Source organism: Cylas formicarius, unplaced genomic scaffold (assembly GCF_029955315.1).
Source record: "Cylas formicarius isolate icCylForm1 unplaced genomic scaffold, icCylForm1.1 PGA_scaffold_5__7_contigs__length_24384050, whole genome shotgun sequence".
NCBI classification, from domain to species: Eukaryota; Metazoa; Arthropoda; class Insecta; order Coleoptera; family Brentidae; genus Cylas; species Cylas formicarius.
Genome location: NW_026844341.1, coordinates 796,009 through 823,796, shown reverse-complemented (window position 1 = coordinate 823,796; position 27,788 = coordinate 796,009). Strand labels below are relative to the sequence as shown.

At 32.9% G+C, this 27,788-nt stretch overlaps 1 protein-coding gene across 1 annotated transcript; it reads right to left on the bottom strand.

Annotated features, from left to right (window-relative positions):
* Positions 1-211: 211 nt before the first annotated feature.
* Positions 212-19,169, bottom strand: LOC132701818 (troponin T, skeletal muscle-like). The gene is made up of 12 exons (XM_060670035.1): positions 19,094-19,169; positions 10,910-10,956; positions 10,788-10,820; positions 9,348-9,374; positions 5,647-5,778; positions 5,348-5,588; positions 4,819-5,040; positions 4,674-4,766; positions 4,541-4,621; positions 2,173-2,251; positions 1,444-1,654; positions 212-469 (listed from the first exon to the last, which is right to left on the bottom strand). Exons 2-11 carry the CDS (start codon positions 10,933-10,935, stop codon positions 1,461-1,463), a joined length of 1,128 nt encoding a protein of 375 aa, XP_060526018.1. The 5' UTR covers positions 10,936-10,956; positions 19,094-19,169; the 3' UTR covers positions 212-469; positions 1,444-1,460.
* Between the last annotated feature and the right edge of the window lie 8,619 nt (positions 19,170-27,788).

Genomic DNA, 27,788 nt, shown 5'->3' with positions numbered 1-27,788 from the left:
GCAAATTTATTTCATCGGTTTATAAGAATACGACAAAACGGAATGATTCATCATAGGCTCGCTCGCCCGGCGTTCGGCGGAGACAAAAAGGGGAAAAAACTCGCTTTTTACTTTAAACGTCATGATCGAGAACAGGATGAACGGAAACTACAGTGCGTAATTGTATCAAGGATACCCGAAGGAAAATTTAAAAGTTGGGTATTGAAACACGTTTACCGGATTTATATATTTTATTTAACATTTTTATGACTGAACTTAATCCTAAACATATACAGATAAAAAATAAATAAAACCAATAGGAATAACGTACGATTACAAGTATAACTTTATTGTTTTCAATTTAACATCGGATTAAAAGCATAACATTACTTTGTCGGAACCAAAAAGTTACAGGATGGAGTGTTTCCTAAATTAGATTGACGTTATTATTATAAATATATTATATAACCGTAATTGCAACCTGCGTAACCTGCAACAAAACATATCAGTCAAAAGCTGCTCTAAATGTTAAAAAAAATTTCCCTTAATAAATAAATTTCCAAACATTGTCTATATTTTATATAATAATCTTATGATATAATGAAAGAATAAATTACCCTTTCAGTCGAATAAGCTGCACCAGCATTTTTTGTTTTATTAATTAGTTATTCCTGGTTCTCTCTGGTTATTCCCTTCGGATTCAATAAGCACAGGAAAGAATTCAGCAGCAGCAAAATCATAAATTATATTATGTTAATATATATTTATAAATACTTCTTTTTGTAAAATTTATAGGAGTCAGTAATAACTGTTTAATTTGAAGAATATTATTTTTTGTTTCTCTACAAAAAGGAGGTTATAGTTTTATTGGAAATACATAATTAGCTAGAATACAACATTTATGTTTCCATTTTGCACCGAATAATAAGTTAAAATATATCAACAAAATCTAAATAGTCCGACGACCATAGAATATCTAGAACCCACAGTTAGCCCTGCTTCATTAGGATAATAATTAAATTATATGAATTTTCGTAAAAGAATGAGTTACCTTCCAAACTGTTCAATTATGAAGTTATTATACACAACAGTAAAAGAAAATTCAATAAGATTTGAAACGCAAATATTTTTAAAAACATTTCAACTATTAAAATAATAACGTTGCTCCATTACAAAATGCGTGCAAATGTGCGCGGCCATTTTCAAAAAAATGTTGGTATATACCACCACTGCTATCCAAAAGACATTCACTACTTCTGGTTTAACTGGAAATAATTTTGAAGATCTGTTTCCACTAAAAAATTATTGTCCTCTGAAATTATGAAATATTAATTTAAACACTTATGGAACAACCATTATTCACATATCAGGTAAATTAATAATAACCTCTGCTACATATTTTGATACTTTAAAAAGCAAATGCACATTAATAGAATCCATCATGACACGCATCGACAGACTCACCTCAAACAGCACACCTCTTATTCCTCTTCTTCCTCATCCTCCTCTTCTTCTTCCTCCTCTACTTCCTCCTCTTCTTCCTCTTCTTCCGGTTCGGGTTCGTAGATGGGTTGTTTGATGTCCTCTTCTACCTGTTGCTGTTCCTCTCCTTCGGGGGTCTCCGGATCACCGACCTTTTTGCCAGGACGTTCCCCGAACCACTTGGGCAGTCGGGCTGTTGGGGAACAAGATATTGCATAATGTAATATTCGGAGTTTAAGAACTGCAATGGAAAATGGAAAATTCTACGATCTAGGTAGGGTTCCTGGGCGTCTGACAGGGAGTAGCGAGGGCTTGGAAAGTAATGTTATCTTTTTCAAGGGTTGGAGAAACAAAGAAATAAAAATTCAATATGAATATAATGAAATCATATCATAATATTATTTAGCGAGTGTATCTTACTGTCCAATGCTAAATGGAATATGTGCCATACAAACGAAATCTGTATCATGCGAAAATATGAAGCTTTCGATTATGTCAACTAAAGTAAAAAGGTTACTAAACTTTTCAAATAATTTGTAGATTTGGATTTTTTGAAAATTAATAAAACTCAATTCTTTGATTAGAGATTGGGTTTAGAGCTTCCATTGTATTTTATGTCAGCAGTTATTAACATTTAGAAATATAAAATAATTAATGACCCACTCAAAATGCGTGGGTTCTCAAAATATTATCGGATATAAGTTTACTTACTTTTTTGTCTGGTTTCGAATTGGCCGCTCCTTTCTTTCCAGATCTTTTCATTGGTTTCTTTTACGGTCTCCTCGTATCCCTAGGGAGAAATGGTAAACAAACCAAACTCAAAAAACTTATCCTTGCAATTAATCGTACGGTTTATAGTTACAAGGGTGGAGGAACGGCAACAACGACTAATCTATTCCACGCAAAAATTTAGTGCTTGGACACACTTACACCTATTTCCGAATTCCGCTTGCCGTTTTATCCAGAGCGAGTTCATTTCCTCCAAACCGGATGCTAGTAATCCCTATATCCAGTAAATCAAAACACATTTGAGGAACATATCAAATAGCCATTCAGGAGAATTGTTGGTTATTAAAGGGTGTGTGGCCATCTTTTAACAATCCTTTCGGTTTAAATATAAATGGTGCAAAGTACTTTGTCGAATTTAGGTGCATGCGCTGAAGTTCATTCCTATCCAATGAACTGGTCCTTAACTAGAATGCAGCCAATATCGATTTTAAAGGGCAAATCGAATTTAAGGAAGACGGGTAGTAATCAGTATTGTTTTCCTTAATACCAGAATGTTTTATGTTACTTCTTAATTTTTCTACCTATTTTTTTGGGTTAAATAATTAAATCATTTCAACCGTTTATGCTTCATTGAACTAAGTGGCTGATATACTTTCTCCATTTTAGACCACGAGATTAATTTGATTGATTGACTGAAGAAATGTATCAATGTGATGTCAATACCCATTACTAGCCGTCTTTTTCCATAGAAAAACTTGCTTATATTTTTTATCACTTTGAGTCTATTCGAGCTGCCTGGGGTGTATCTATATTATTTATTAGCTATAGGGTGGACCTAATATTTCTATTTTTCTATTTTCTAGGAGATAGAATAGACACGTCGGGTTATATAGAAAATGGGTGTCAACTTGCCTATAATATTATTGCATTTGTCAATTTCTAGGAAAATTTTAGGCATGTAGAATTTTAAAGGTTTTTTTTATGCTAATTATTTCAAACATATTCTCTAAGAAATGTACCTCAGAGAAAGACAGAACAACAATCTTGACGCTGGAACTTTTGCAGTTTAAACAAATACTATAAAAAATTTAATTTTCAGTTTGAATCACCATGTATGCAAAAGGTGTTTTAAAAATGATTTCGAAAATTTGATAGTTAAGGTTAGGTGTAAAAATTGTAAAAAACAGACGTTTTTTAAATATCTTGAATTTTATGGAGTCGTATATAATTATTATTATACACTCGAAATTCTTGATTATTAAAAATTGAAGCGACCTTAATTAGAAAAATAGTTTTAATTATAAGGAAAGCGATTTTAATATTTGTAGTTATCAGTAACAACTGCAACAACTTATGTAATAACAAGGAATTAACTTAGTACACTTAGCAGTTGAGCTAATGCAATATAACAGCATTTTCTGCACAAGTTAAAGTTCTAGAAATTAAATTTTGAAATTGGATTGTTCAATTATATTTTTGAGCTAATGTACCTATTTATCATCAGTGGTCTACAAGTCCAATCAAACCTGTATTTTATTTTGAAGACAATGTCCAAAAAAACATGACCTGACGATGGCTATCTACTTATTTAAAAAGTTGATTGAAAAATAACATTCATTAAACTGCTTTATGCTGAATTTGCTCTTCTTTATAAAAAAACTTATTGGAATTTATATTGCAATTATATATATATATATAAATATATATATATATATATATATATATATATATATATATATATATATATATATATATATATATATATATATATATATATATATATATATATATATATATATATATATATATATATATATATATATATATATATATATATATATATATATATATATATATATATATATATATATATTATATAATATATTTATTATATATATTATATTTATATAATCTTATCAGCTAAGAGCAATTGATTTATATTCACATTGATGGTGGATTGGTAGGTTGGTCAGAAATATATGACTTTGTTGACATTTAAAATGAAATTTCTATCACCATAAGTCCCTAATTCACCGAGCAGGAATGTTGATAAGTTCAGGTAATAATTTCAAATGTTTTTATTTTTCATATTAGCAGAAGTTTATTTCATGATACAGCCACAGAGTATATAAATTTCTGTTAGATGACAAATATATTATTCGGTTTATAAGTTTCATGATCAGAACTCTATTTCGTATCAACGCTTATAAATCCAATTTACAAATAAGACCCCTTAAGAATTTGTATTTGATATGTTTCGTGTGTTTTGTATCTTGGATATTTTCCCAAATCTGACGGATGTTTTCGGAAATGTATCGCTCAAGAAATATAGTCTAAATAACATGCTTACACCTTCGAACAACTTCTTCTTGTCTCCATACGATCTGGTGTCCACACGTCTCTCGTATTTGGAAGCGACTTGAATTTTAGGCTGAAAATGTCGCGTTTGGTAAAAATCCCATTGCCGACCATTACTTACTCACTGGGTATTTGCCGGTAAGAGCTTCTGGGTCCAGACCTTTCTTTAAGGCCTTGTGCCTCAGCTGCTGCTTCTGCCTCTCCTTCAGTTCTTTAAGCTGCAAAGTGTAATTAATTATTCAACGAATTTTCCCTTCTAAATTAGCTTACATCGTAGTCTTGCCGTTTCTGCCTTTCTTCCAAGTCATACTTTTCAGTCTCAAGCTTGACAATCTGGGCCCACAACTCCTGAGCCTTTTCTCTAAGTTTGTCCACGCTCAGTCCGTCGATGCTCAGAGGTTTGATGCGAATAGAAAGGGCGATTTTCTTCTCCTCCTCAAGTTGTTCCTTAGTCTTGTTCCTTTCGATTTGGGAGGGGGAGAGGTTAGCGGCCTGTAACATAATATGGTATTGGGGAAAGCTAAATTTGGTCCCTTAAAATTAGAAAATACAAAAATTTTAATGATAGAAAGATATAACAGTTTTGAAAGCTTTTTGATACACTCACAGTTATGTAATAAATTTTCTTGATTATCTAAAATAATATTCATAGGGGCAAAATAGAAATAGATGCATAAAAAATTAATAGATTCTGTCATGACAAAATAATACCGCAAATTTCCTTTCTAAGTGACTTGTCTGTGTGGCTGTGATAATAATTTACTAGTAATAAGATCTGTTTGAAGCAACCGAAACTTACAGAGGCGTCCCTCTTGGTAACGGTGAAGTTGGGTCCTTTCTTGGTGGCGTTCATGGCTTGCATCATTGCTTGGCGTTTCTTCTCGGCTTCCTCGAGACGCTGTCTTTTCTCTTCAATGTCCTTTTGTTTCTTTTCTTCAATCTCGCGGAGTCGCCGTTCTTCCTCAGCCTTCTTGCGCTCAGCCATTTTTCTTTCTTCCTCTGCCCGAGTGACCTTACGCTTGGCTTGCTTTTCCTTCAGCCTGTCAACCGACTTAACATTGCAAGATCGACTTATCGGGAGAGCGCGAATGGATTTACCTTTTGAGTTCGTCCTCTTCCTTGGCACGTTGTTTGCGCCATTCGTTGATGTATTCACGTAGCTGCTCATCAAGGTCGGACCTCTTTTGGTCTTGTTTCTTAATGAATTCTGGATCGCCGCTCGATTGTTCCCTAAATCAGAGACGTTCGTTCAGTCATGCAAATCTACTAAAATGTAGAGTAACGCATTGTCTCAGCATATTAATTTTGCTCTGGCCGTAGGTTCTATGCATTAATCTACAGAATGTGTTGAAAAAATTGTGGTTAAACTAAGCACGTTGAATTCAAATACGCGGTTTAGCAGACGAGGAACATTTGGCGATGTTCTAATCGTATTCAATTGCGCTGTTGGTGCCATTCACCAATATAAAAATAAAAGAAATAATGCATTGCTTTATGTACTGCACTTGGTGTTAAATAAGGACCCTTATGAGCGGCTATATTCATTTAACAGACTGTTGATTTGGTGATTCAGATTGAGAGGGAGACATGGCATAGCGGGGCATAACATTTCGGCCATAATAAAGTGCTCGCCCCAATCTATCAATAAATAAGATCAATAATTAAATGATACTTCAATTTATTTCTAGGAGTTGAGAGTTGAATTTTTCGTGATTTAGTTTTATTTCTTTTTAAAAATTTTCCTATGTTGTTTTCAGTTTTAAAAGCAATCTTAAGACCAAAGACATTTTCTTGCTAAGTTCTTCTATGAAGGAGAGAATCGCATTAACGAACATAGGAGAAGGTATAAAAATAAAAGTTCGGATTCTAACTATCCCATTAATTTTAATTCAGAAATGCACACATATGATATTTTTTTTTTTATAATTTTGATATTAAACATATCGAATCAAAAAGCAAAAAACTGTTTTTTTTGGAAGCTATGGAGATTAACGAAATGGTTTAGTCGAATCTATTACTCAATGGCCAATTGGATTTAAATGCGTCCCCGTTGTTAAATTTAAATTTATAAGAATCTATTACTACCGGTTTATATGTCGGAATATTGTCTAGAGGCAAGGTGCTGCCGAAACAGCTCTCATAAACCAATAAATGTGAAAATTTAAACAATTTTTGTTCGAATTTAATTGAGTTAAACGGATTTTCATGAAGTAAAAGCCCCTTATTTTGCTCGTTTTTATTTTCCTGGCGATAATCACTTCCGTATTGTGAACCTTTTTTGTTTAATTCATTAAATTTTATCATTAAGCTTTGAATAAGAGAAATCAATCGCTATATGTTCCTCGAAACAATTACGCAAACAGCGTCATATCCTGGACACCTTATTTATAGGCGTGGCGGTTGCCGTTATTAAAACACCAACTTAAAAAAAATCCAAGCTTGTAGCGGTTGCAAAAATAGCACGCAGCAGCGCGAAACTGCCGCTCGAGCAATTTCACGATAGCGTTTTAGGCTCAGCTCGCGTTCCAAATCCGAAAATATTTAAAAATAGTGTCGATTGAGTTCGAGTTAGGTAAACACACAAGTCGTGTGCCAGAAATTTAAATTTAGACAATCGGCGTTTAGAAAAAAAAATCGGAACGTTGCGTTGGCCCGGCAATTGTTTCCAAAATAAAAAAGCACTGTCTGTGTGCCGGTGATGGTTGCATGTTGCACGTGACATGCGACAGGCGATTTATACAGGGTATCTGAAAGAACTTCGAACTTTCATGTTGAAATAATAAATTTATGGCATTATTTTCTAGTCAAGAAGTTAGAGACTTGGTGATGCTTTACATGGGCCACTTTGCCTTACAGATAGATTAAGTTTAACTTGGAGACTTGCTGGATATTAAGATTCAGTTCGTTAAGATTCTGCCGCCAACTGGACATTCTTTAGGTTTCCATTAATAGCGGCATGCTTTTTCTAGATGCGCCTCAGTAGAATTGAAATAAATCCTTCTCAGCTAAGTTGATAGGTAGTATCTACATACACTGTTCCATTCAAATATTATTGCGTCTGCTCGTTAAGGTAGTGGACGTTAGCTGAGTGCACGTCGATGATCACAATACCTTAAATCCTGGAAAATGTGGGAAAAGTTTCCAAATTTTTGGTTTCTACAGCTCATCACTATTGAAACGCGCTCTTCTGTGGTTGCTACGTTATTTTACTTATCTCTTTCCTTTCATGCGATCCCCTTTAGTCATTTCCCTCCAGCCTTTTGTTACTGGCTTTCCCTGATTTTTCCCCTCATGCGAACAGGGTTATTATTTAATGCTTGAGAAAAACTAAAGGCGTAGGGCGAACGAAAGTAGCCAGTTTGGGTTTTCTAATGTCCACCTCGTAGTTTTTACACAGATTGATTAACACTCTATGTCCTAGAGTTTGCCGTTCTACATACTGTTAATAACTGTTTTATTATCTCTTCCTCTCGTGCCTATGTTCACATTGCTTTGTTACTACAATTTGAAACTTTTAAAAAATTAGGAATTGATGGCAAAATTGATGTCCGTAACCTATTTGTATCTTCATAATTTTATTTATAAATTTATCCCAGAGGCGAATATTTTCATTAGCCGCAAAATTAGAAATATTGTTACAGCCAAGCTAGCTAAATGGTGGGTTTATAAAAAAATGGCAATTAACAACTAACAACTAAAACCACATTTTGTTCAACGCAATAAAAACAAATGGAACCCTTTATAAAACTAAACTAACCAAACGTACCCAACCAATATCGACGTCATATGTTTCTAATCTCTATCAATTTATATCTCTCATAAATATTCTTTTCCAATAAGTTCAAAATCCTCCGTATGCCCATATCCTCAATAATATCAATTGTTAATCGATTTTATTGAACTAATGCAAGTTAGGTGTAGGTGTAGTTTAATTGTAAATTAAAATAAATAAGAACGAAAAGTTCAGATTTTCATGAAATTATATATTTTTACATGACAATTGTTTCGACAACACCGTGTCTTTATCAAATGTGTCACACAAAATTGCCATGCAAAAATATATAATTTCGTGAAAATCTGAATTTTTAGTTTATATTTATTTTGATACATGGATTTTCATCAAGTACAAGCCACCTCAGTTCAATAATTGTTAATTGTCAGTTGTTAATTTTTGTTATAAACTCACTATCAACATAATGAAAGTAAATAAATTCGCAGAAAAGTATTCACCAAGAAATAATCTAATAAAACGTGTTTAATATTTGCAAAAATATTATTTTTTAAACAGATGTAAAATTGTGGAGAATTTTGTCTTGAAAACCTAACTCTTTCTTGTCTTTATCAAATGTGTCACATTTGATAAGGACACGGTGTTGTCGAAACAATTGTCATGTAAAAAAATTTGTTCAGTTGTTAATTTTTGTTATAAACTCACTATCAACATAATTAAAGTAAATAAATTCGCAAAAAAATATTCACAAGAAATAATCTAATAAAACGTGTTTAATATTTGCAAAAATATTACTTTTAAAAAAGATGTAAAATTATGGGGAATTTTGTCTTGAAAACCTAACTCTTTCTGAAAAAACTAGAAATTTAATGTTAATAGTTAATGTTAAGAATCATAGGCGAGCAAAACATTAAAAAAAGTCTCTGCACAAAGAAAACGGGTTAAGCAGTAGCGCAAAAATGTCCGTGGTTGTTTTAAAAACCGTTAAAAAATATTGGTTAGGTGTGACATCTTTCGGCATCGAAAATTTTCCCAAAAAAAAACTCGTATCTTTTATCTTGAAACTTACTCGACTTTAGATGTTGTGGTAGTTGTCCTACACGGTACACATCACAAGGGGTATCACAGGAGGTCACGGAAAATAAGGAAAAAATCAAAATGAAAACAAAAATTTACAATCTCTTCAACTACATACAAAAAAATAAGTTTTTGCGCTCGAAGGCTCGCCCAAGATGTTCTCCTCGATCGGCTACAAGTTTTGAACAAAATTCCAGGAAAACATCTTGTATTCACCAAGACAAAAACTTGTAAATCGAGGGATGTATTAATACAAGTGTGTGTTCTAAATACCAAAAAACAATTATCCAAACCGGTGTGAGTTACAAAAAACTATATCTATGAGGGTTTAGAAACACATACGGGTTCGAAGAATTTATACTATACTTTCGATATACGGGGTGTGATTTTGTTCACGTCAACATAGGGGAAGAGCTAAAAACTTACGTTTTTCTGTAAAGAGAAAAATAAACAATTAATTCGGGACTTAACGTTAAGTCTGATGATGTGTGGATACTCTTAGAGTGTCTAATTGTAAGACTGTGTGAGAATGGGGGGAAATATGTTTGCTTGACGGTGTGGGTGGCGAGTTTAAGATATCTGATTGTTATCTATACCGACTGGCTAATTAAGAAGTGCACCCGGTTCTATCTCGGAAAGTAATTATCATAAAGACTTGAAATGAAAAAAAGAAAAACTAACGCCCATATTAAAATGTTGGAAAAAACTAAAGTTGGATTAAATTCGATTCTTTTGCATTAAATAGTTTTTGCTCTATCTCTTGAGGGAAAATGGTGGTAGTGTTTTAATATTTTCCGAAATAAATGGCTCACCGCAATTTGTCAAACCTAGGCCCGCTAGGGGGCGTTTTGAAATATCACTAATAATATGTTTCTATTAGCCAAACATATATAAATTTACTGTTAAAAAGCCAAAAGTATATTTAAAATAGCAATACTAAGTAATAGTACAAGAAAAACAGTACTGCAGATATAAACCATTTGGGCGTTTTAATGCAATAGACTCGTAGCGTAGCGTAGATTCTAACAGAAACAGTTGCATTTTCAATGTGTTAAAAATAAAGAAGAAGCATATCAAGCATACATGGCACTTAAACATCATCATTATAATCTTTGCTATTTTGTGTCCCAACAATTCGAATTTTGAATGAATAGATGGGCTATATTCGATCATATTGAATTATAGTGACTTATTATTAACATTTTAAATATAACATAAAAATATGATTTAAAATTTAAGAATTCGATTATTCCCCCTGGCGGTCATTCCAGAAATTCTAAAATATATGTTATAAATGTTTTTTAAACCCCAAGTTTTTGAGGCAATTACTTTTTCAGTTAAAGCCCTGTTTCCTTCTTAATTAGCCACCCGGTAGACGTTTCAGAATGTAGAGCCGTAGTTCAGTCCCAAATGGCTCGTCGAAAAAACTTACGTTTCAACGACTTCTTCTTCCTCCTCTTCTTCGCTGAAAAATACAAGAAAATGATCTTTAGCAGAGGTTCGCGATAAATAGAAGTTATAGTTTAAGAGAGTGTACAAAGGTTTAATACTTACGAGTAAACTTCTTCGTCGTCTGACATGGCCGAAAGGGTTGTTTATTTCTGAAAACAAAACAGAAAATATGTTTCCGTGCAACATGTAATAGAAACTAAAAATTAACAGAAAAATGAAAATTATATAAAAAACCAATCTACATAATTCGGTAGTACTTTAAATATTCATTATACTCTTAGATTTTAACTAAAATTCAATGCACCATAACTACAACCAGAAACTGAAAATGGATCTAGGAAGTTTTCCTTGACACCAATTTTGTCAACGAGTATCGCTGTAGTATTATTAGATCATAAGATTTTTCTCCAAGAAGAAAATCTGGACGTTTCCAAAGTAAATATGAAACACTAATAAACCAGCTCATCGAGTTGTTTTCATTTTGTTGCTCTCTATGAAAGTTGTCTTGGTAATTAAAGTTGCATTAGATTGTAGAAACCATTTGGGAAGTAGCGCTAATAAGAAACTGATGCATCTTATAAAAAATGTATAGACCAGAACAAACGTATATTTGATATTCATAAAATATTCTTTAACGTTGAAGCTTAAAGATTACGACAGGAAGTCTTGGATTAGAGAGAAGAGGCAGAGATTGAATAGGGTGCACTGTATCTTTTCTATTGGAGTTCATTGGTGGTAATAAATAGTAGCCTTTTTTCTGGCAAAAATATACATCACAAAAAACATACATAAAGCTTGACTTGGCATTTTTTATCCTTAAAAAAATAATTTGCCAATAAACGATTCCTTCTGTCCTAGATAGTTTGATAGTTGATATTCATCTACTTTTTGAGTTGTAGTCATATTTTAAATTAGTTTCCAATATAGCTAAATCACTGGCAGCAGCTAACTTCGATATTTTAGATGGAACACAATGTATATTATCGCGTTTTCTGTAGAAAGGTGAAGTTCAAGTTATGTTTATTTGGCCAAAGTATACTGCAGATCGAGAGATAAAAAATATCATATTTGAAATGTACGTGTACTAAGCGTAGGCTATAAATTAAGTTCAAATCAAGTTCAATAACCATTTTTTTAACGCAGGCTGTGTTTTCGATTCCACCCAATCAGTTATATTACTAATGCATTAAAACTTACGCCAAATATACTATGGAACAATTACGAACTTGATATACTTAATGTTACAGGACTTTGAGAATTTTACATATTCACATTTTCGGTTTTACTTAATTTCAAAATAACGTAACTTCTGGATTCTAATAAGTATTTGAGTACTGCATTATTAATTCTGGAAACTTCCGGAGTTCAAATATAAAAACAATAAACAATGGAAAGGTTAAAGGCAGCGTTTTTGATGACGCAAGCGATGCGGGGGAATACCTTCTAGAAATCTATCTCGAAAACTGAAATAAATACCGTGCGTTGAACGACGCTGTATTTGGCGTCGCCGAACGTTTCAGCATTTCAGTGTTATTTTCAGCTCCGCCACACTGTAGCGTTTAAAAATAACCCCGCTAACATAAACTACAATCCACGGGTATTTTTACGATGTCCGATTTTCGAAAACAGAGCGTATCAAGTAAGTTTTTTTAATTTTAACCCCGAAAAATGACAAAATCCGTGAAATCCGCAACGAATTTTTCATGATTTCGGACGTTTTTGACAACTGTTTTGGTGAAATGTTAAAATATCTTCCGGCTGATTCAGTAGTGGGTATTATTCACGACCCATAAAATTCAAGTTCATCTTGTATTAAACAACAAGTTATCAACTGGTTAGTCACCAAAAATATTGAATTTGCGGATAATTTGATTAAGAACTAACTATTACAAACAAAATTTGTACAAACATTGTTTTGGGAAATACGCCGTGAAAGAAAAACAGGATAACGCCATATTGCGAATTAAATTATATGTAACTCATATGGGCCCAGGACGACAGACCGTAAGCTACTATTTGATCCAGCCACTGAGGATGTGAGAGCAGACAACTGCAGAGAAGTAATTCAACTTGTTATTGATGAAAAAAAAGTCAGATTTGTAGAGACGATTTTTTATAACTTAATTTTAATTATGGCTTAACACATGTTTAGGTAATATACGAAAAAATGTCATTATCCTAATCAATATTACATAAAGATCTGTCCCCAAAGTGTCAAAGTTACAAGAAAAAATGTTATATGTTCAATATTGCTGGACATTTTTTTTTAATGCACATCTGAACGAGTATTTTTTGTTGCCAAACATCTAAATAAATATATTACCAGTGACATCCGATAGGGGTTTACATTAAATATATGTTTTCATAACGCTGTCTTGTATCTAAAGGTTACCTCTACGTTCGACTTACCCCAACAATGTTTTTTTTATCAAAACCAGTAATTTCAATAAAAAAAATTATGGGCAATATTCAAAACGATGGAAAATTGAGAAAAAACGCCCTATATCTCGATTGGTAGTTAAGATATCATTATGAGGTCTTTAGCATTTTGCTCTATCCACATTAGAAATAGGGTAATACTGTCAAAAAACTTCAATTAAAGCTATCTTACAGAGTTTAAGAGTTTTCTTGCGATAATAATAATAATAATAATAATAATAATAATAATAATAATAACAATAATAACAATAATAATAATAATAATGGTAATAATAATGAAATATATAATTAGTTATAATCGGTTTTCTTTGTACCTAACTTCACAAACACGCATTCTTTTTTGTTTAATGCTTGTATTTTCTAAACAATTAATATTAATAGTTACAGTATTTGCAAGAGTCGTGTACGTTACATGATCAATAAAACAGTCTGTATGATAACCCTCAAGGCGGATTTCTTTGCAATATGGTTTAAACCTTATAAAAAAATCCCTTAGAGTATTAAAGGGTTGCTTAACTCGAAAGTCCGATGGGCAGGATTTATATCGCTTAACTTTCAACTCATCAAGTCAAGTGAGAGCGCAGCAAATCAAAAAGTTCGAGTATTTTACTTTAAACTCACTCGACCGTATAATCGCACCAGCGAACGAGGGCGCAGTTCAAAGGGAACCCTCGGAAACAGGGCGCTATAAAACGCACCTCTGGGGCCCTGTTCGGTGCAGACCAAGCGAATTCTAATCGATAACCTTTCGGGTCCATCGGTGACATATAAAAACACCCCCCGTCAGGAAGGGTAACGCAGGAGAGGATAGGTAATAGGTAATTTCTGGGTGTGTGACGTACCACTGCCCGCTCAATCAGTAACATTGTTCTGTAATGCCAATCTGCCTTTAAAGTATTGCTTTTCAATATTTTTTAGTTTTTGGTAGCGATGGGTCAAATAATCAACTAACATTTTTCGCTTAACTATAGTTTAGCACGTAAGATAAGTTAAATATTGTTATCAATTTATTTAACTATAGGTGTTGGTTGTTTCCGGGTTTTTAAAATGGTTTTAAGTTATAAGTAATAGCAATATCTTATATGTTATAATTGCTTTACTTTTAGGTAGGTTAGTTAGGTGATTAGTTATAACTATAAAACTAAATATTATGCATAATTTTTGTTTTTAGATTTTTACCAAAATTGTATTTTAAAACTGCTCAGTTTTATGAAGGGCAAAATATATTATACGAAAATTGCAGGGGGAGGCATTTTTTTTGTTTATTGTTAAAAAAACCGCTGTAGATTGCAAAGTTTATTAGTGATATTTGACTTTGAGTTAGTGGAAAGTATAAGTTTTACATTGAATTAAATTTGTGCTACCTTTATTTTCATATTTTTTCCTTTTTATTGTTTATGGGTTTCACAAGAGTAACGATAATTGTTTTGCAGTCCAAATGTTGGTTTTTGTAAAATAGAAAATAGTTGGGTAATTAGCTAGTTCATAACTAAACAGAATATATGTTATGGTAGGAGTGGAATAGCTACAAAAAAATTTGCTATCAATCAATTCTTGCGTGAGAGCGAAATTATGAACGTCTTTCACAAATTTATTTGTTACGCAAGGTTTATTTACCAATGTTTAAACTTATGCTCTGTTTAACCATGCGAGAGAATTATAAATTATTATTGAACTGGCAAACTCAGTGGTGTTTTCCACAAAAGTAGAATTGTACCTATGATGATTGTCAAGGGTCCTGAAAGTGGCAGGTAGATGGACACGTAGTAGGCATATCTTTGCTTTAGTTTTAAAAAATCAAATTAAAGTTACTTTTCCGCATTTATTGGCAAAGTTCGTTCTTGTTTCTTTATGATTTTTTGCTAAGAAACGCCATTACTAAAAACTAGAAAATTGTTATTCTCAATGTGCTCTCCGCTACCAAAACTCAACATTCGGTTTTTGCAAATATAGTTAATGTATTCGAATATGACTTGAGTTGGACAATACATCATAGTACAGGAAGAAAAGAATCTGTAATAAATGAGGATGAAAAGAGTGCCAAATAGAAGAAAGAATGTGAGAAGCTGATAACATGCTAGAAATTAATGTAGTCTCTATAACAATATTTCTTGAAATTTATCTATTTTCATATTATTAAAAAAGATGAAAACTCAGACTGCAACAATTACAAAGGGCTGTCAGTTAGTAGCATATTCAGTCGGTTTAAAAGATGAATTATAAGAGACCCATTTAAAAAGGAGTATCACGACAAAAAAGCAGAAGAACAAACTGACTTTAGTCATTCTGTATTAAACAGATAATTGAGACGGAATTAGCACATGCAAAGGAGGTTCATCTACTCTCTGTAGATCTGTCAGCTGTTCGCAAGAATTATTTTTACTCGACACTTTTCGGTAATTCTCGTGAGCATTCCTATGAAGTTCTTCTGTAACCCTCACTTTTGGTAGGTACGTAGAAAATAAATAAAACGAACATTGGACATTTCCGAAAAAGTTCTGCCTCTAAGGAATCAATTATCGTTATACCCGCAGTTACCGGCGTTAAAAAATCGCTCTGAAGGCAGCTAAAACAAAGCAACGCGTAGCCGGGTAGCATAACTTGGTGGAGCTGTGGAAAGATACCCTGGCGGGGGTAGAAATCCCTTTTGGAGTTTCCGATGGAGCTGAGCGATTCCTCAAAATCCCGGGAAAGGGTCCATCCGACCTTAATTTGACGCAGAGACCTCTAAACGTAGGCTTCGGGTGGCAGGGATGCATGAATCCTGCAGAGGTTCCTACAAGGGGCGAGTAACGTATGTCTAGCACGTTGAAAAAGTCTCAGCGGCTTTTATTTTCGTCCGTTAATTACGACATAATTAAAAAATATATGGACACACTTTTTATGTCCAATGGAAATAGACTGCGAACTGTTATTGTGATGGTGCATACGGAGCGAAAAACTAAAATCTGCTTTCTTATTTGATCAACAAAGTAACTATTTTTGCTCTTAAATTATAGCTAAAAATACTAATTTAGCCCAGATGCAGCTATTTCTTCGATATCTTCATACTAGCGCGTTCTATAACTTATCTGCCATATTTCAACAACATATATCAAAATAAGAAGACTAGTTTAATTAATTTGGTGGCAAATGGGATGAATTACAACAAGAATTGCCATGAAAGAACGACTTTTTCTCATATGAAAATAACAATTTTCCGGTTCTACAGAGTGGAAGTAAAAAAGAAACCATCGTTAAGAATGAAAAAAAAATGAATTGTCCATTTTCCTAAAACTTTAGTGGTCAAAGATTCGTTATTATTGTAAGTCTTCGTTTTGTGCCACGGTTTATGTTAACCCAAAATATGATGAAAAATTGGTAATTGTGTTATCATTGTATTATCGATACGTATTTAATATAGCACAAACAAAAAAAGTTTACTTTAACAAACAACGAACTTTGTGTAATAAATTGTGCAATTTATGTAAAAAAAAATGTATTTTCCATGGCCTACTCATCCCATAATAAGCTTTACAAAATTATTAAAATACACCTTCCCTTAAAGAAAAGAGAAGTATTTTTATACATCAATTTTGTGAGTTTACGGCTAATTTTCACGTTTTAAATAGCCGAACGACAAAGTGCGTTTAAAAATGCATTTTCAAAATCGTTTCAACATAGCTAGGATATTTATTTTTGCGCATCTCTGATTTTATAAAAAAACACTATTGGGTCACGAAAATACGACACAGCGTACACTACACATACACATACATTCATTTATTCAATCATTTATGAAAAACCAATAGGAAATTCACTTTTGGGATTTGAAATGAACGGTGAAATTCATTGGCTTTAGATGTTCTTAACGCCTGTTAGTGGTATTATGATATTATGATAGTCAAAACAGAACCGATTCAAAATTTTATAAATTCAATGTATTTATGCCATATCACCGTTCATTTGAAATCCCAAAAGTGAATTTCCTATTGGTTTTTCATAAATGAATTTTTGAATAACTTTAGAGACAAACTGACTTTTATTTTTATGTTTCTCTGCTGGTACTGCCGGAGCTGATTTCACCAGTCATTTCTGACACACGAGTGTATGTGTAGTGTACGCTATAAATATCCTAGCTATGTTGAAACGATTTTGAAAAATGCATTTTTAACGCACTTTGTCGTTCGGCTATTTAAAACTTGAAAATTGGCCGTAAACTCACAAAATTGATGTATAAACAATATTTCGATTTTCTTTAAGGGAAGGTATATATATATATATATATATATATATATATATATATATATATATATATATATATATATATATATATATATATATATATATATATATATATATATATATATATATATATATATATATATATATATATATTTGGGATGATCTATCTTTGTTCTATGGTGAGACTCGAATTCAATACACTATTGATCGAGTCAAAAATTAATTAGATAATTAATAATCCATGGAAATTTATTTTAGGAGTTATATTAAGATTTGTTTTCATAACAAACGTTATAATTTAAGAGGGCGCCTCTAACTGTTATTTTAAAAACCTGAATTATTACAGCCAAAAGTTGTCTTGTTATGAGCCTGGAATCAGATGAATTAGAATGTGTGGTTATATTACATTTTTCTTACTTGGTCTCAGTACGTCTCAGTGGTTGTAAGGCCAAAGTGTCTATTAATTGTAGGTTTTTCTAAGCGCAGGGGTCGCATTTTAAAAAACACACATTTTTGACAAAAAAAAAGTAAATATATGTTTTGATCTATCTGGTTTGGTTCTCGACAAAAAAAAACCAAAAACAAAAACAGAACGGAAAAATACGTCTTAATATGATTGGGGCTAAGGAATTATCTTAAATAGGCCGGTAGATTGTTAAGATAAAGGTAAAAATTAAAAACAGATAAATAGTTTTAAAATTGTCATAAATTGAGTTTGTTACTCTAAATTTCGAAAAATATGAACTTTCCGAGGAACACTTATATCAACCTAAATTTTTAAAGGAATCGTTCGGTTTTGATCGAGTCGCTTGAATCGGTTTGACTTTATTTGATATTAGCTCGCTCATTATGGATTGTTGGACATATTTCATAATATAACTTTAGCATAGGGTTCCAACTAATTCATAAAACGGCATAAGTTAAGAGGACAAAAAAGTCAAAAAACTTGTTAAAAATTTCAGAAATTTACACCGTTAAATATCTAGAACTAGGTTTCGAGGTTTCGAAAACATCATCACACTTCCGAATTGCGGTTGGCATTTTTGCTGGATAAATATGATGCATGATCAACATTTTTAACTCGGTGGACAGATTTTTGAATGGCAAATTCAAGTTAAAGCTGTCAACGTAAGCTCTTTTTTCATGGCCAATTTGAAAAATTTAGCAAGACTTGGATGTGTTTCCACGGCAATTATGTGAATCAGAATCAATTTGAACCGAAAATCTCATTCGCGTCGATTAAGGAAAATTGCTAGGAATTTTGAAATACTCCATAATTTATTCCTAGAGCCTGCGGAATTGCCAGATTTTGTTACATATTAGATAAGCTTTCGGTTAAAATAATGCAATTATCACAAAGCGTCCCTTAATTTCATACAGGTGTCGCGGTTATTTAGCAAAGGTGTTAGGCTCGAATGGGAGCTACCAGGAGAGCAGAAGCCGCGGGTTACGTAACACCTGCCTTAAAAGGCAGGTGAAACGGGATCCGTATTATTGTTAAGGGACGCGCGTAGAGCCCGTCCCGCGGGATAGTCGGAGGACTGGAGCGGGAATTCGAACAGGGCAACATGAAAAAGAGGCGGTAGCTCTAAGCGGCTGCTAAAAATAGATGCTCAGACTTACACAAGGTAAAAAATGTGGCGTATCCAGGAGCACCACTCAACTCAAGGAGCCCGCAGTGACTGTCCGCAAATTCCTGAAAATCCAACGGGGAAAGCACCAGGGCATTGAGATACAAGTGCGCGCGCACCACATCTCATTTCACTCCCACGGTTACGTTTTTATTTAGAATATTTGTGGATTTTTGGGTTTGGGGTTCTCGTTACCAGCTAGATACGCGATACCATACATTTTTGGGCGTTGCAGTAGTACAGCCTAGTCGTGCTGGACTTTTGCTTACTTAATACATGGAATCCGTTATTACCATAAACAATATCCAAATAACATTTTATGCAGCCCAAATAAAGTTTTCGGACCCTTTTTTAATTAAACAAACCAACAACTAAAGAGCTATCCACAACCCAAGTAGCAAAATATTTTTTATAGGGTTTGTATAAACAACTATAAGATATATTTTATAGGATACTGAAATTCGCATAACGTTCTACAAAACGATTAAATAATCCTTATACATCCTTTGGAAGCAAAACGGTTCTATTAAAAGTTTATGAAATTCTTATGCGACTGTTCTATACAGAATACAAGTCGACTATAAAATGGTTTTATAATGTGTCACATATTCAACTAAATATTCAATAAAGTGGGATTAAAATCTACAAAATTATTACAAAATTGTTGTGAGCACAACGAACACATTTTATCATTTAGTAGTTAGGATTTTTATCCCAAATAAATGCCTTCAACAATGTTTCGTTGTAAATTGAAAGGATATTCAATAAAACTGTTGGATGACGAATAATATTTAGGCATTTTACAAGTAATTTTGACAGAGCAATAATATTTTGAGATTCGCTAAAAGTAGAGATTGCCAGATCTATTTTGATAAGAATTTAAACTTTCATAACAGCTGATAATCATTTAATAGCAATAATTGTATTCGAAATTCGGCCTGAGCCCAGACTAGCTACTGACTACCTATTTTAAGAAAATGGTTTTATCATATTAATTATATTTATTTTTATAGCATCATTTCAATTCTTACGTTTTTTTGAGAGGAACACGGATATTTTCCATTTCTATCAAGGTATTCTGGGAAAAAGAACGTTTGAAAATTTCGAAGGACATAAACTTTGTCTAGAAAGCTGCGCCACATTTTAAAATGATCCCGCAAAATTCAGAGATTCTTATTACATAAAAACATTTGGTTGATTAAATTACGTATTTTTGGAATGTCATATTTTTCTGCAGGAAAGTGGGCAAAATTTAATATTGGTTACGCACAATGTGTGCCTTATTTGGATATATTATTGGTCTGTACTATATCAAACGCAAAGCAAACCATTGACAACATGAGTCAGAGAGCGCTTTTCAGTTTCGTTATGTTCGACATGGACCAAATATTTTGACCATGCGACCATTGGCAAAAGTCCGCAGTACTTCAGTGAAAATATATGGGACATTGCTTTCAGTTATTTTTCGTTTGTCATTTCAAGAATTTGAATTATATAAAAATAAAATAAACTTGATAATAATGACGCTATTTCAAATTTAGCAAAACTTGAGGAAGTTGATTTAAAATATTTCATAATTACTAGTAGGAAAGGTTTTTAGTACTGTAGAAGAGCGCAAGTACCTTATTTGCGCATGCAAATAGGTGTGGAAAGTATTTAATAGGTTTAAATGATCACAATTTTATGACGGTAAAGTTGAAAAAAAAGCTATGCCTAAAATTGCTGTTTTGGCATTTAAGGTTTGAGCAAACTCCGTTCAGGATATATTCAGAAAATTTATGGAAATATAGGGTTTAAAAAAGCAAAAAAAAATCGCAAATTCCCATTATTTTGTTTACTACACAGCATCAAGTTAAAATTATCTTTTATAATGTATAATATTAAATTAAATGAATTTTACCTTCAAAATGGAATAACTGGATTCAAAATATCAAAATGTCCGAAGTGGTTAGGATCCGTGGGACAAGAAACTCACATGGTAAAGTGACGCTTCGCGCAAGCTAGATCGGTGTATAGTTATGTTTTTTACAGAAAGGAGTACAAAAATATTTAAAACGCCTGCAGCACAACAAAAATCCAAACAAATTTTGGTTAGTATAGATTTGAACTATCTCTGCTGTCACTTTCCAATATTTCCAAGGTCTATTTCTAAGAGAGTTTCTAGTTGTCTGTTTTTTCTGAAGATGTTTCGAAATATCAAAAATAGAGGCCCTAGCATCTGACCAAATTTGTAGGTTTAAATTTACGGCCGATGCTGGATGCTGAAAATTTAAGTAACTAAACCTAACTGGGCGGAAATATTACAATTTGCTGCTCAATGAAGTCTTATAGTTCCAAGGGAACGTTATGGATGAAATACAAAAAATATTTAAAATCAGAAAATAGATCTATAAAAATATAAAATGATATGCAGGGATTTCAAGAAAAACATCAACCTATCAAAATTTTACACTTCTTATTTCATTTTGTATGTAATGTAGGCATAAGTCCAAAAAGTTATTATACCAAAAAAATAAAATCATTACGTTATCTAAATTTGAAATCTACTCATCCCCTAGCCCAAAAAAATCCGTCATAATAGGTCTCGCAGACAGAGCAATAATGTTACCCGATCCAGAATATAGTCCAGACGCACTTGAAAAAGCAAAACGCGCACTTCTAGAAAATAATTATCCCCAAAACATAATAAAATAATATCTTTAGTAAACATACCAATAAATTTTATAATAACGTAAACAAAAACCAACATCAAAATCCTCGAAGCAAATATATATCGCTACCATATATATCTGGGTTAACAGAAAAACTCCAAACCATTTTCAAAGAACACAAAATTCAAATAGCAGAGAAAAGTTTTACAAAGTTTACAAAAATTTACAAAAAACATATCTCTTCACTAAACTCAAAGCAAACATTTTTTGATAACACCAAATACAGACTTAATTTTCAAAAAGTTAAAGTCCTACTAACAGAACCTAAAAATAAAAAAAGAGAACTTTATGAAAGAATAAAAATCCAAAAAAAAAAACAAAAAATCAATTAATTACAAAACCGATTCTAACGGCCTTAACTAAATATATAATTCAATTTCAACTAACAACAATTAAATTATCCAATATATTTGCTAATAAAAAACATCCGTAATCATTTTGCATGCCATGTCCCAGACTGTTTTGATTTATTGTGCTAAGGCTTCATATTTTGAGATCTTTTCTGCCAGAAATTTTGCTAGGTTGTAGTCCTGCGGTACCGAAAGATCGATTATGGTAGCGGTTTTCATGTTTGTTCGTATATAAACATGATCTACAGGTCTGTTAGTGATCATAGTGACGTCCTAGTATAAATTCGTTGTGTCATTTTTCAGTAGCGGCTGCGGAGTGTATACATGATAAGCAGTGTATTTTGGTAGCCTTACCCGATCATTTCATGAACGACTTTTTTCACCTACTGCAAAACGAAAATTGGTTTGCTTATATATATTATTTTATTTTAATTAACAGCTAAATGTAATGCTCGTAAATTTAAAACGCATATCACCGGAAATAGTTCGACTTCGAAACAGATTTAGTCTTGGCTTGTCGGTTGAGGCCTCTGACTAGAACTCAGTTTCTCTATCGCATCATCGGTTCGAAACCTACCTACCGCAAACGACAATTGTTTTGCTTAAATATATGTTTTTTTAATTAACAGCTCACCTAATATCAGAAAATTTTGTCAAATATTATAAAAAATAATAATAATATTATAAAAAAATATATTTCAAAAAAATGTCACATCATCAGACTTTCAAACAGATTTAGTCTTGGCATGTCGGTTAAGGCGTCTGTCTAGAAATCAGATTAGATTCTCTATTGCAGCGTAGGTTCGAAAAATAGCTACTGCAACCGACCATTGTTTTGCTTAAATATCTTTAATCTTTAATCAACAGTCAATTTGTCAAATATACGAATTGAGTGCACAAAATTATTAAAATGTAATACTCGTATATTTCAAACGCATGGCACATCATCAGATTTAGTCTTGACTTTTCGGGTGAGGCGTCTGACTAGAAATCAGATGCTCTATCGCAGAGTGGGTTTGGAACCTACCTACCATATATATATATATATATATATATATATATATATATATATATATATATATATATATATATATATATATATTCTCACGTATTGATTCACGGATGGAAAAATGTGATGACACTATATTCCGGGATATCATCCGTTCGCTCGTGGAACTCCGAGTGGAATCCTGCAAATCCTGCATCCGACTGGAATCCTGCAGACGTTCTCGCATTGAAGAGCATTGAGATTTTGGCGAAACGTCTGCAGGATTCCAGTCGGATGCAGGATTTGCAGGATTCCAGTCGGAGTTCAACGAGCGAACGGATGATATCCCGGAATATAGTGTCATCATATATCATATATATGCTGCCGATTTATTTAAAACGTCTTGGCAGACATTGTAGGTTCAACACGTCCGATCTATTATTCTGGACACCTCAAAACTGGCGATCTAAATATACACCTCTTGATTACCTTGTTGATTACTGCTCCAAAAAATTGTATACCTCACCGTTTCGTTGCCTAAACAATGAAGAAGAATTTAATGAGTTTAGTGGAGTCACGCATTAGGCGGAATTCTAGCAGCGAAAAATTGCTTACTAATATTCATAAGAAATACAGCCGAAGTTTTGCCGATTTTGATTGTCTACAATCGACAAGGAATAGAGAAGTGGTACTACTACCCTTAAAAATAACATCCACAGAATAACTAATAACTGATGACTTCATAGAGTTGGTCGTTTATCAGGCCAGTGCCAACTGCTTGATTTTTTAAAACAATTTCTTAATAACTTCTTTAGCAAACTATAAATCAGTTATAAAGTGAAAGTGAAAAAACGCTATAGAAAAACTTATTTGTAAACGATAACAAAATTTTCACATAGAAATAAACTCCCACGGAAAATGCCAACTTTTGAAAATTCCCTCTATGAGGCATTTATACATGCCCCGCACATGAAACCAAGACTCGGCTTTGGCTACCTCTGCCAGAAAACTTTTCCAAAGCACCTTTTTATGTAGCTTTTAATGGTTTAAATATGCACAATTTTGAATCGTTGAAAAGAACTTAAAATTGAATTTTGAGTAGGCTGTAGATGGCAGATGACAATACACAAAACAAATGCGTGCTGGTGGTTATCAAATTGTTATTGAGAAAACAACAACCACACAGTACCAGGAAAGTACCACACAGAAAAAAAAAATAAAATTTCGTTTTATTTGGTAAATTCTGAATAATTAGACATTAAAGTGGAGCGTCACCAGGTAAGCAATTGCAACCGCATCACACATAGCAATAATAATGATTATTATTGTTATAATAGTCTTTATTGAGAATTAAGATACATTCAGAAATATATATGATGATTTAATGACTCCAAGTTTATTAAAATGCGTAAAATCCATCATTATATTTAGATGAGAAAATGAGATATATCGAACAGCATCAAACAAAAATAACTAAAAACAAAAATTTCTGGTATTTAAACCCTTACTATCTACGCAGAAATGTCCTTTGGAAATATTTCCGGAAGATTTATAAAAAAAAAAGTTGAAGAATTTTTGTAGCCATATTTGAATTCGCAGAGAGCTGAAATTTTAGCTACAGTTTACGAAGGTCTCATGAAATATTTGTTATGTAGATTATGTAGACAACTTCACTCTACGCATACATACAAAAATAACCAGAAGTTGATTAGTAAATGGAAAATTCTGTGTCTCATTTAAAATATCAAAATTGAAGCTACCTTTTCGCGGCATAGCGGAAGATATATTACATTGACTGTCAATCGTCCTGCATACAGGGCGTCCAATAGAAGGAGCGTGAATCGTTTCTGAGAAATCATGACCTAAAGGGAAACAGAATTTTGGAATATGCAATATTTTCATATGCCTTTAAATCATATATCACATGACGCATCTTGTTAACGCCGCAATTTTCATTTATTTTATGTTAATTTCCATGTAATGTTTTTTTGAAAATTTAAATAAACGTCATAAACTCGCAGTGCTCAGGGGATTTTTATATAAGCAACTTCATGGTGTCTTTCTATGTTCAATTTCCATCACGACATACAGTCCACGACAATATCCATCATTTTTTTGGTCCAGACGAGCCGGATGAAATCGGAATTCAAGTGAATATTGACGAATATTCACAAGAATACGAGCCAAGTTTTGATCCAGCAGGAGTCAAGTGAATATTGACACATATTACGGTAACAAGAAAACTCAACACTGGTAGTTCGGGTACCTGGTCAAGCAAGAGTTAATATTGGACACGGACACGCCATCCTAGCACCAAAACCGACGAGTTGAGCATCCTTTCAATCCACAAGTAAGATCTCATTGCAGGCATTTTGTTCGAAATTTTTTGTTAATTTTGCCACGCATTTGAAATGGAAGATTAAAACAAACTAAAGTTCAAACGAGTTCAATTAAAAGCGCAATTAATAATTAAAATTAAATGAAGCCCACTTTTTGAGACTAGATTAGAGAAACTTGAACCTATTTTATCACAATTACAAGACGGTAATTAAAAACAGTACGGCTCCAGACGAACGAGTGGGACTGTCTTTATTATTAATTACTTAGTAAGTTCGACGAAACGAGATTGGGACTCAATTCCGACGGAAGGTGAACCCCCGATCTTGAGCGAATTATTGCATTTTCTAAAAGGAAGAAGAAGAACTTTTAGAAAAATTAGAGGTTAAGCTTGAAAACAAAACTAGAGACTTAGTCAATGAGTTAAAATTAAAAACGGCAAAGGCCAATTATTCTATCGCCGGTGTAGGAGAATTAGATGCGCTTTCGTCAAACGCAAAGGCATATATCACGTTCGGTTCGCGGTTTAACAATTACATGAAAATTATCTCGTGTCTAGTTTTTCCCAAAATCACCCAAAATATCCCAATTTATTCGTTCATTATGAATTAGTAAATTCCAAGTGATATTAATCTAGCTGATCCGTCATTTAAGGTATCCAGGAAAATTGATATCTTAATAGGTGTTGTTTTATTCTACAAGATGTAAATGCTCTTATTTTAGAAAATTCACAGTTAGGTTACGTTTTCGGCGGAGAATTCAATCAACATTTTAATCAAAAAAGGTTAATTTCGTGTTTATCAATAAACAATTCGATCGAAGATACATTAAATATATTTTGGACAATCGAAGAGTGCGGGACCCTCGCATTCCTTCAAAAAACCAGGTTTTCTGTGAAAATCACTTTTTAGACAACTATGTACGCAACGAGGCGGCGCGGTTTGTGGTTAATAGTATATTATGCAAGTGCGGTAAATGGAATTTGACTCACGCGTTAGTTATGTACAATGATTTCTACGTAATAAGGATAGGACACCGTGAGATCTACGATATCAGCATTTGGCCACGATGGTACAGTTGTATATCTATTTATGATGACCCATATAATAATAAGAACGCATTCGATAAGGATAAGCTTATTCAGCTTTTATATACTATAAATACAAGTATTGTGCATGTGTTTATTTAGTCTCTTAAGTCGCTTCTTGTCGTAACGCTGCCTGTAAACGCTCGTATTGAATAAAAATCGTTTTAAAAATACAAGTTTTACGGACAGAAATAAAATTGGCGCAGTCGGTAGGATCCTTTTCGATGTGTTTTCGAAAATTTACTCAATATTAGTGCGCTGGATTACCGTTTTTGGATTGTCAGTGCATTGTACTTCTCGAAAGTTTCTTCGCGATTAGTGTGCTGAAACGCCAGTTTGGATCATCAGTGCATCGCAAAAGGGATCGTGACACACCTCTGTTTCAACAGTTAAGAAAAGGATTTCAAAACATCATCGTTACACGGGGCACTTGGGGCTCCTGGCAACATCGATCATTGGTACGCCATTTCGATAGCCAGTAGGACGAACTAGCCTGAGCCAGCGTCCACTACAAACGGCATCGTTCTTGGGAAAGTGCAGCTTCTCAACTGGACGTGACCTTTTGATACAGGAACGAGACTAGGAACATATAATTGTAGGTGCGTTTACTAAACTGTTCCTTATAGTTGTGACTCCTGTTAGTTAAGAATTTGTAAAAGATTTTATTATATTTCATGAGGAAATTTAAAAATAGGCTAAGCGATATTACTTATCCTAGAAGAATAAATAGTGCGGAAAATAATCAATCACGTAGTAATCAAATAGACGAATTATATTCTGGTATTTCTTTGTTGCATTGTGTAAGTGAAGAAAATAATTCTACTCTTACGGATACTTTAGAAACTAGCTTAGATTTAACTATTAGTGAAATTAACAATATGGCCGACGCTTTGAGATCAACTGTTTCTCTATTAAAAAACTTCGATGGTACGCCGTCACGTTTAGAATTTTTCCTTAACCAAATTGATACCTTCTATGTAAGATATTTTAATAATGATCAATCACAGCAGGAATATGTTATCTTGGCAATAAAATCAAAAATTATAGGTACAGCCGAAGATTTTCTTTTAACTCGACCAGACCTTAGAACCTGGCCCGAGATAAAATCAGCTTTAATTCAGAAATTTAGTGATCCGATCACTCGTACTAACCTTCAACAACAATTAATATTCTCATCGAGGAAAAATGATTCTATTCAAGACTACATTCAAAAA